Source organism: Mesoplodon bidens (assembly GCF_964165515.1).
Source record: "Mesoplodon bidens genome assembly, chromosome: 18".
Taxonomy (NCBI): Eukaryota; Metazoa; Chordata; class Mammalia; order Artiodactyla; family Ziphiidae; genus Mesoplodon; species Mesoplodon bidens.
Genome location: NC_138175.1, coordinates 54,481,086 through 54,491,476, shown reverse-complemented (window position 1 = coordinate 54,491,476; position 10,391 = coordinate 54,481,086). Strand labels below are relative to the sequence as shown.

The window sequence follows — 10,391 nt, the reverse complement described above, 5'->3', positions numbered from 1 at the left end:
ACCACAGCATCTTTCACCTGCCCTGCCTGCTGGCGCCTGGCCCGCTGGGGCCCCAGCTGCAGTGAGAGGCTGGACCACCATCCCTCAGCCTGGTTGGTCTGGTGCCAGCGGACTGGACACCCTGGGAGGAGGGGTCCTCCCTGGGGGCTTGTGTCTCCTCTGTTCACTGCCTCATAGAGAGAAAGCCCCATCCCCATATAAAGAAATGCCTCCAGTCCCATTCAAAGGGCCCCAAAACTGCACATAAAGAAAGGCTCTCCAGCCTCTATATGGAGAATGTCCCCTAATTCCTACACGAGGAAGCCCCAATTCCCATTGAAATGAGGTCCCCTCAACCTTGTACAGAGAAGTCTCTCCTCACCACACAGAGAGGAACCTCTAGTATCTAGGCACACGAGGACCTCATTCCCCTGCAGCGAAAGACCCCAATCCTCAGAGAAGTGACCCTGGTCCCTTCCCAGAAGACCCCATCCCCAAATGTAGAGGACCCCAAACGCCCTGCAAGGACTCCGCACTCTACAACCACAGGACTCCCATCCTCAACGAGAAAAATGGACACAAATTCATAATCAGAGAATCTCCATCTGCACCCAGAGATAAACCCCCAACTCCCTACATAGAAAGGAACCCCTACCACCCCACAGGGAAGGGGACACCCCCTCCCACCTAACACAAGTATGGGACCCTCCTATCCCACACAAGGAAGGGATCTCCTCCCCACACGGAGAAGTCACCCCATTCTCCCAGCCCTACGGAGGGAGAAGCCCCCAATCCCCATTCAGAAAACAGAATCGCGTCTCCACATAGGGAGGGAGTCCCCAAATCCACCTGTTTTTTTCTCAGGCATGTCGGCGGACCTGCTCCCTCTCCTCTGAACGCAGCTGTGTCCCGATGGGCCTTAGGGAGGACAGGTGGGCCCACGGGGGAGCCCTTTAAGGAGTCCAGAGACTCCCAGGAGGCCCTGGGAGGCATCAGACGCGCCTCCCCACCCTCCCCTGCAGCCCCACATTCCGCCTGTGTGTTCGAAAGGGTGAGAAATAACAGCTGGACAAGGAGAGGTGGCTGAATGCCAGGTCCCCAGGGAGGAGGGGCTGGGGTTCCGACACCTGGGTCCGAGGGAGGACGTGCCAGAGGCGGGGGACTCCCGGGTCTGAGGGAAGGGGGCCTGGGGACCTGGACTCCTGGGTCCAGGTGCAGAAGGGACCTGGAATCCAGATTTTTGGGTCCCAGAGAAAGAAGGATGAGGGCCTGGACTCTTGGGTCCTAGGCGGAGGGACAGTAAAGGACTGGAGTCTGAAGTGGGTGAGGGCTCTGAGCCAGAACTCCGGCATGGGGGTTGAGGATGGTGCGGAAGACAGGGTCTAGAAAGCCATTCTTAGTATCTGCAAGTCAGGAGTTTTCGGGAAACCAGAGCCGGGAGGGAGGGTCCGGTTTCCCAGGATAGGCAGGATGGCCGCGGGGGAGGCGGGGGGAGGCTTCTGCGCCCGCAGGGAGGGCACTGAGGGTCGGGGACTCCGGAGTCCCACCCCCGGGCGTGGGCATACATGATAGCTTGGGGCCCCGGCCACCTGGGACCCCGGATTGGCCGCGGCCCCTCGTGGGACCGCGCCCTGCGGGCTCCCCGCGATGGTTCCCGGAGCGGGCGCGGCGGGCACCGGAGGCGGGGGAGGGGGCGGGTGCCCCAGTTGGGGTGGGTGGGGAGACCGGGAAGGCCCTGGAGGGCTGCCCAGACATTGGCGCCCTTCCCGGCAGGGGTGCCTGTGGCTCTCCGAATGGGGGTAGTGGTGGCCGGACGCCGGGTGGGGGGAGGTGAAGGAGATGAGGGGATCGCGGGAGGAGAGGGTCTCCAGGACACCAGGTGTTTCGGAGAGGAGGGCGAGGTGGGTGTGGCTTGGAGTTAAGGCGGAGGGCGGGCGGGGAAGTAACGCCGGGTGGAGGACCCGGTGTTATTGAAGACAAGTCCCTCACCGTTTTCTTCCTGCCCATCGCCACCCCGCCCGCCAACACACACACACCATTCTTTTCCAAAACCCCCTAAGAGCCGGAAAATTCCCCGCCTCCACGGAGCGCGGAGCCAACCCGAAGGCAGTCCCCCTTGTGACGTCATAGGTTGCCGGGCAGACTGCTGCGCGGCTCCTGCGGGCCCAGCAGGTTGGTGGAGAGCCTGGAGAGCCGGGAGCCTCGCTCGCTACCGGCGGGCTGTATCCAGCGAGAGGGGGACAGAGATCCGGAGGAGGGCAGAAATTCAGAAAGGGGGGATAAGACCCAGACGGAAAGGTAATCAGGAAGAGGGTGGGGAAGAACTCCAATCGTCAAGAAGAGACGGCGACAAAAACTGAATCGAACCACCAGTGCCTGCATCCCAAGCCCTGACCGCGGCCTTCAAGGCTCGGCCTGGTTTGGCTCTAACTGCCTCCTGCATCTCCTCTCTTATCTCCCCCCTCGCCGTCCCAGTGTCTCTGAGGGCCAGCAGGCCCGGGTGGATGGGCAGCATTGCGGTCCCTGACAAAGGGTCCTAGGTCGTCTGTCTACCTTGATTTATTTTATTTTATTCCAAACTTGGGGTGATGATAGTTTGCGTAAAAGGTACCTCATTTGCAAGAGGAGGCCCTCCCAAAAGACATTTTGTCCCTGGCACCGCCCCAGGGAGGGGGGTGTGTTGTCCTCTTGAGGGCAGGTCCCAGCCTGGGCTCTGATACCAGCCGCTGTGTGCCCGCCTCAAGACCTCTTCCCTCTCTGGGTCCTTGATGCTCCTTCTTTGTCTTCCTTCTGGCTACCAGTGGGTGGATGGGTGGATTTCAGGAGATGTATCAAAGGCTTGACAGGGCTGCAAGGGACTTCCGAGATCTTCCTCCTCCTCCTCTCCTCTTTCACACAAGGGCCAAACTGGCCCAGAAGCAGCAAGTCTTTCACCCTAGGTCCCCCAGCCACCCAGGCTCAAGGACTTGGGACTCTGGCTTCTTAGCCCACAGCTTCTGACCCACCCCCCCGAGGGTTCCAATCAGAGCTCCCACAGTTCATTCGGGCTTCTGCTCAGGCTGGATTCACAAGAGAATGGTTGGGGCGAACGGACAACTGAGAGAAGCCACCGGGGTATGACAGCCAGGGGTGATGGGGACTTGAGCAGATTGGAAAACAGATTCCCCATTAGAAGCGGCCACCACCCTGCTCCAGCCTCTCCACACCGAAAAGCTGGCCCACTGTTGCTGGACTGTGCAAAGTCTCTGGTTAGAACTGACATGAGGAGGGCTGCCACGGGCACCCAGAAATCAGTTGAGTGGCCAGAATTGATCCCCAGCATGGCCTTAGGGACGCCATTACAGGAGGTGGAGGGTCCCCAGGAGAACTCGGAGCTGTTGGTGGGGTCCCCAAAAGGGCATACCAGATGAGGATCCCAGAAGGGCCTCAGATGTGATTGGAGTATTCCAGACAAACAAGGGCATCGCAGAGGTGGCCCGGATACAACAAGGTTCACTGAGGTCCGCCCTCCAGGCCTGACAAGGGTGTTTTCAGACATGACAAAAGGATCCCAGAGGCACCGTAGATGTGATCGGAGTGTTCCCGACATAAACAAGTGATAGCAGGGTGGTTCCAGAGAATTAGGGGATCTCAAAGATGACAAAGGGATTTGGGGGGACAGACAGAATGAGAGTCACAGATGAGCACAGAGACATGTATGCGGAGGGTTCCCAGAGGGACCCAGACATAACTAGGAGATCTCAGATGGGACAGGAGGGACTCAAACATGAGAAGGGGATCCCAGAAAGACCCTGGACAGGGCTTAGGGTTGCTGGCAGAGTCCCCCTCTTGGTGTGACGATCTGTAGGCTCACCCTCCCCTAGATGAGACTGAGAGATCGCAGACACACAAGGGATCTCAGACATCACAAGGGGATCCCAGGGAAGCTCTTGGGATTCTGGAAGCACTGCCCTGCCCCGCCCCTCCACACGGACACATAAGTATAGTCGTCTCTGGGTCCTTCAACCCAAGACAGGAAGATCTTGGGGCCCCTGGACATGACAAGGGAATCCCAAAGAGGCCCCAGACATGACTGGGGGGGATCCCAGTGGGACCCTGGACAGGGCTTAAGGATTGTGGCAGCGCCCCGCCCCCGCAGCCAGGGTGGGGGATCCGTGGGTCCTATGACCTAGGGTGTGGGGACGCCCACGTGACACAGGCGTGGAGCCCCTGAGAGCCCCCGAGAGGCCGCCCCGGGCTCAGGCCCGGCGGGCGGCGGGCAGCAGCGCACTATCAAACTGGTAGGTGAGCTTGCGCTTGACCTTGCGGATCTCGCCGGTCTTGGCGTAGTTGCGCAGGGCGCGCGCCAGCTTCTGGTAGGTCATGCGTTTGCGGTTGCCCTTCTGCTGGCCCCAGCGGCGCGCCAGGAGCTCCTTGTGCTTCGAGGAGAATTGGAAGACCCCGGCGCCCGGCTCCACCCACCACACGCACTCGCGCATGTCTCCGCGCGTCAGCAGCCCCAGCAGGAACTGGTACAGGCGCAGCTTCTTGCGGGCCCCTGCGGCGGGTGCGGGGCGCGTTAGCTGAAGCATCCTTCGGGCCCCGCCCCACCCCCTCCCCGCTTCACCCCGCCCCGGAACCGCCAAGCCTCTGTCTCCCCATCAAGAGAATTGGGGCGACGAAGGTGGCTGCTCGGTACACCTGCCTGGCTCTGTCTGTGCCACACCCCCATCCGCGGCAAGTTGCTCCCCTTTCCTGAAGGTGTCACCCCAGAACCCCCATCTCCCATCCCTGCTTTATTTTTCAGGATGTGTGTCTGTCCTGTGTCTGCTTGGTGGCCAGCACATATCTGTTGAGCGCATGGATGAATCTGTGAAATGGTTGGCAATGCTCCTCAAAGGCTTATGACAGAGCTGACTTGTGGTGAAGAGATCTGAAGTGGGTTTGAATGTGGCCATTTCTCCAGCTCCGGGTCTCTCAGTGTGTCAGTTCCACAGGGACTGGGATCCTGGGAGAGGCCAAGGGGTCTGACTCCCGGGCTCCTTTAAGCAGCAAGGGCCCCACAGAGTTGGGGGGTCCATAGCAGGCATTGGATACAAGAACCCCACCTCTGCCATTTTCCAGCTGTGTGACGTTGGGGTGGTGACTTAACCTCTCTGAGCTGGTGTTTCCTCAGCTATAAATGAGGCATGTGTGTGTGTTTTTACAAATCTTTCTGAAGCGCTTAGTACCAGGTGCTGCGCTAGGCACTGAACAATTATGAGCTCATTTAATCTTCATCATAGCCCCACGAGATAGGGATGATAATAACAATGCCCATTTTACAGATGGGAAACTGAGGCCCAGATAGGGAAAGTAACTAATAATTCCAACTTCCAGGGGTTGTGAGTAATGGAGGTCGGGCACAGGGGCAGAAGCAGGGTCTGAATAATAGATGGGAGTTGATATTGTGATGATTTCTTTTGCTATTGTGTCCATAACGATGGTAAAGATTTATTGAGTGCCAAACTCCGTGCCAAGCACTGCTATCTCATTGACACGTGTGATCCCCCCTAATCCTCCCAACCACCAGCAATAGACACTATTACTGTCGTCCCCACTGTACAGATAGGAGACCAAGGCACAGAGAGGTAGAGACAGGTGCCCAAGGCAACACAGCCAGCAGATGGCAGATCTGGGAACTGCCCTCAGCGCTGGAGTATATATAGTAGTTGCTTGGGAAGACACGGTTCCTTTAACCTCCCACCCCCATCTCCAGTTGGAGTCCCTCCCACCCCACTTGCACCCACATACCTGCCTCAGATCCCCTCCCCTCGGGGCCAGCCATGAGGGCCTCATCCGACTCGCTGTCCGAGACCTCCAGGGTGGGACCGTCCAGCAGGAGGTCCTCTTCCTCTGACAGCATGGGGCTGGGGTGTGGGGCATACGCCAGGGGACCCAGGGTCTGTGGAAGGTCAGGGTTACCTGGCGTCCCAGGGGGAGGCCCCCCTTCTCTCACTCCCTCTGCTTTCGTCCCTTGGCTTCTTCCTGGGCCCTGGCCGTGGCCCTCCCCACTCTGCTCACAGCCTGCCCTCTGGCCTCGGTTCAGATCTCCATGGCGTGGCCAGGGGATGCCCGGGCCACCTCCATGAGAGCCTGCTCCACACAGATAATGGTCTTTGGTGCTGCCCCTGACCCACGTTTGTGCCTCTGTTGGCTCGATGGTGCAATGGAGTAATAATGCTGCTTAACCTTAGAGGGTCGTCAGAGGGATGAAGGGGTTCCTGTGTGCACAGGTTTTGACGTAGTGCCTGGCACCTAGAAAACCTCAATCAAATGATGGGGATTTTCATGGTGACCCTGCCCCTCACCTGGCTTGTGAAGTCCTCCACGGGGTATGCTGGGAAGCCAGGCCCCGGGGCCTCCAGGCTGGGGGCCGGGTCCAGGTTCCCCATAGGGCTGTAGGTTGAGGGTCCGTAACAGAGCTGGACACCCTGGGTGTGGCTGAAGGTGGCCACAGCTGGGTCAAAGGTTTCATAGGAGGCGGCTGGGACAGCCGGACTGAGGCCATAGCTCCATAGATCTGGGGGGAAGGGCGCTGAATCAGAAGCTGAGAGGTCTGGCCTCGGCCCCCTCCCCCTTGAAGCCCCTGCACTGGCACAGAGGGGCCATTGTGGGCTGTGCAAATCTCTGACCCCAGATTTGCATGGGCAAGCGGGTGAGTGGGAGAGGAAAGGGGAGGAGGTCTGGAGGCCTGGGCTAACCTTGTCCTGCTGTGCCAGGTGACAGCCTCCCCTGGGCCTCAGCTCTCCCATCTGTAAAATGGGCCCAAGGGGCAGGTGGGGAGGGTGCTGGGCCAGGGTCACTCACCAGGAGCCCCGTCTGAGTCGGGGTAGCTGGAGTGCTTGCAGCTGTCCAGGTCATAGAAGACTCCATCTGGGTACTAATAGGGGTTGGGAAAGAAAAGGGGTCAACCCAGGCTGCAGGGAGACCCCACCCCACCCTGGACCAGCAGGGAGACTATGACAGGCTGGGAGAGGGTGAGAAAGAGAGACACAGAGACTAGGCACCAGAGACAGGGGCAAAGAGAGGGACATCCAGAGATACAGAGCTGGGAGATAGATACAACACAGCAGAAACACAAAAAGGCCCAGACCCAGACGCACGCGCGCGCGCGCGCGCGCGCACACACACACACACACACACACACACACACAGAATGAGAGACACAGGTAGGGACACATAGAAAGAGACCAGGGCCTCGCAAAGGGACACAGCAGCCAGCTCCTACTAAGACTGTGGGCTCCCGGGAATCCCAGCACCTCGCCGATACACAGTTGTGACATTGTAGCAGCTGGGGAAGGTGTAATGACTTCCCCAAGTCTTGCCTGCCTGGGGGAGGGGGAGGGGCCTGAAGGGTGAGAGGCACAGACATGTTTTTAACAGAGGCAAAGAAGCTCTCCGTGCTTGTTTTATCCACCTCCATATCACTCCGATTCATCCCAAGAGTCATGTTGCTTTAGCAATTAAAGTCTAAAACTAGATATATGCCATCCTGATAAGCCAGTGATCTCACTGCAAGGTATTTACCCATGAGCACTGAAAACGTATGTCCACGAAACAGCCTTGTTCAAGAATAATCAGCACAGCTTTAGTAACAGCCCCCAAACGGGAAACAGCCCAAGTGCCCAGAGACAGGAGAATGGACACAAACTGTGGTGCGTTCCTAGGACGGAGTACTATACAGCAAGAAAAAAGGACCAACGTCTGACACACACTTGATGTCGCGTGAGGAAACCAGACCCAAAAGGGGTCACCCTGTGTGATTCACTTTATATAAAAGCTCAAAACCAAGCAAAACTAATCCGTGGTGGAAAATATCAGAGGGGTGTATTGACTGGGAAGGGACGTGAGGGAATCTTCCGGAGTGATGGTAATGTTCTATATCGTGGTCTGGTTCGTGGTTACATAGGCGTGTGCCAAAGTTAAAACCTCATTGAGCTGTACACAAGATGTGTCTCTTTCTTGACTTGTAAGGCAAACCTCATTTTTTTTTTTTTTTAAGCAAAACTTCAAGTTGGAGGAGGGTGGGATGTGCTGTTGGAGGAGGGTGGGATGTGCTGGCGAAGGGGCACCCACAGGGGGTTTCTTTCCAGCACACGAGTGGGGTTTTATTTCTTGGACTGAGCTGTGGGTCTATGGGGGTGGGGTATAGTATCCTGCGTGTCTGAAATAGTCCAGACTCAATTTTTGAAAATACGAAGTAAAGCAGAGAAGAGAAGAAGGAATAAGTAGATTTACTAAATGTGAGATGGACGGAGGAAGGGACACAAAGTCAAAGACACAAAGACCCAACCCTCCCCACTCGAGGAAGTGGACCAGAGTCTGAGAGAAGGGAAGAGATGTTAGAAAAACTTCTGTGATGGAATGGGTGGGAAGGGGGTCCTTGGAGATACCGAGGAAAAGTCAGAAAGACAAAGGGACAGGAAGGAGTGGAGGGGGAAACTGAGGCAGGGAGGTCGCGATGGGCCAGGTGTCCCCCCACCCCTCCCTGACCCCCAGGGCCCCAACTCACCAAACAGCTGAAGTGTGGCCCGTCAAGCCTGGAGGGGGAGAGACACAGGGGCATGTCAGGGGAGTCGTCAGCCTCCTGAATCTCGAAGTGGTTGGGCAGATGCAGCTGTGACCACCACAGCTCCGTTCACTGCTGCGTGTCTCTGTGTGAGACCAGCCCCACCACACTCACCCCCACCAGGACAGGAAGTGGGGGGCGGGGGCCAGGCAAATGTTTCCCCCTCCCCCGGGATTTGCATAGACAGAGGCTGGGCGGGGGCAGGGAAAGTGAGGGAGAGAAAGTCCCGGGAGAGATGTGGGCGCCCGAGGGCGGGTGGGGGCGGGGAGGGGGCCTTGGTGAGCGAGTCGGTTAAATGGGTCCATCTTGGACCGGAGGAGAGAGATGGAGAGATGGACGTTGGGGTAGAGATGGGAAAACACAGAAGAGGCTCAGCAGAGGGGAGAGGAGAGGAGGGAAGGGAGAAAGGTGTGGAGAGACAATTCACATGGCATGGGATGTACGAAGTATTTATTAAGCCCCACAGATAGATGGGGTGGGGGACAGACGGGGAGACAGAAGGAGAGATGAAACAAACTGGAGAGACAGAGAAAGACACAGGGACAGAGAGGGAGCAAGAGGCAGAGAACAAAGACCCAGAGACAGAAAAGATGTGCTGAGAAGCACAGTGAGCAGACCCAGTGAGTCGGGGATGCAGTGAGACTCCGAAGGAGACGGGGACAGAGACACAGATGGAGGGCCACTTGGGAGAGGACAGAAGGGCAGAGAAGCAAGCACCCCAAGGAAAAGAGATCTTTGGGGTCCAGGGGAGACAAGGATGGGACGGAGGAAGGAATCGAGGTGGCAGAGGAAAGAGATCCAGGAAGGGCGAGAGACAGTGTGCACCTCCCTCCCCTCCCACCCACCTGCCCCCTGGGTGGAGCAGAGACCACCACCCCTGGGGCAGGCCCGGCAGAGGGGTCAAAGGTGAGGTGCAAGGCAGGGGTCCTGAGTACCAGTTTCGGGTGGCCCCCACTTACTGTGCAGCCTCTAGGGTGAGCATGGTGGTGCTGGGCTGGGCTTGCTGCTGCCTGCAGACACCACCCCTATTTATATCTTGGCCCAGCCCCCTGGGGGGGGGGCAGGGGTGCCGGCGGCTGTGAGCTCAGCCCTCCTCGAAAATCCCCTCAGGGAGGGAGTCAGGGGAGGGGGCTGGATTGCACAACCCCTTGGTCACGTGGCAGGGAGGGTGGGCCCAGGGTCTGTCTGGATTTGGGGATCCCCAGGGTTGGGATGGGGGGATTGACCCTAAGGAGTGGAGATGGGAGAGGAGACAGATTTGGGGGGACCCTGAAAAAGTAAAGGAGGGGTCAAGGGGTCCTGTGGGCAGTGGGGACGGGGGGAGGCTCTGGACCCAGGAACCAGAGGGGAGTGGGTTGCTGGGCGGTGGGGGCATGCAGAGACCGCCGGCGGACGAGAGCACTGGGGGGTGTCAGAGGTGGGGGGGCCTGGGCTCTCAGAGTAGACATGGGTTGGGCTGGGGTCCCTGAGAAAAACCCAGGCCCAAAGCCGGTGGGGACCCCAAGGTGGAAACATTGTGGGTGTGTGACATGGGAGGGGGGTCCCCCTGGTCGTTCCGGGGAGTGGGAGCCTCCAAGCCAGGGGCTGCCCCAGGCCTGGAGGAAACAGGTCAGCACCTGGAGGGCGGGGCAGACGGGCCAGAGGAGCTTGTGCCCATAGATGCTCTGCTCACTGGGCCTCGAGGGAGGGCTCGCGGGGGTGGGGGCGAGGCCCGGCCCAGGGATCTTGCAGGGAGGGTGAAGGAGTCCGGTGAGGGCCTCCTGGGGGTCGGCGGATCCCACTGAGTGGAGCTAACCCATCTGGGCCAGAGCTTATGACAGTG

General features: G+C 58.6%; 1 protein-coding gene across 2 annotated transcripts; it reads right to left on the bottom strand.

Annotated features, from left to right (window-relative positions):
• Nucleotides 1-2,542: 2,542 nt before the first annotated feature.
• On the bottom strand, nucleotides 2,543-10,355 carry SPIB (Spi-B transcription factor). 2 transcript variants are annotated; one of them, XM_081215740.1, is made up of 6 exons: nucleotides 9,529-10,355; nucleotides 8,513-8,540; nucleotides 6,808-6,880; nucleotides 6,309-6,520; nucleotides 5,752-5,902; nucleotides 2,543-4,516 (listed from the first exon to the last, which is right to left on the bottom strand). In XM_081215740.1, exons 1-6 carry the CDS (start codon nucleotides 9,549-9,551, stop codon nucleotides 4,218-4,220), a joined length of 786 nt encoding a protein of 261 aa, XP_081071866.1. In that variant the 5' UTR covers nucleotides 9,552-10,355; the 3' UTR covers nucleotides 2,543-4,217. The 2 variants fall into 2 exon arrangements, with proteins under 2 accessions (XP_081071866.1, XP_081071865.1); XM_081215739.1 differs by lacking the exon at nucleotides 9,529-10,355 and having other exon boundaries at nucleotides 8,513-9,344.
• Nucleotides 10,356-10,391: the final 36 nt, after the last annotated feature.

Coding starts and splice junctions, on each gene's coding strand:
- SPIB (XM_081215739.1), bottom strand. CDS start 8,566: ATGCCCCTGTGTCTCTCCCCCTCCAGGCTTGACGGGCCACACTTCAGC. Junction 6,521..6,807: donor CGACTCAGACGGGGCTCCTG/GTGAGTGACCCT, acceptor CCTTCCCCCCAG/ATCTATGGAGCTATGGCCTC. Junction 5,903..6,308: donor TGGAGGACTTCACAAGCCAG/GTGAGGGGCAGG, acceptor GACCTTCCACAG/ACCCTGGGTCCCCTGGCGTA.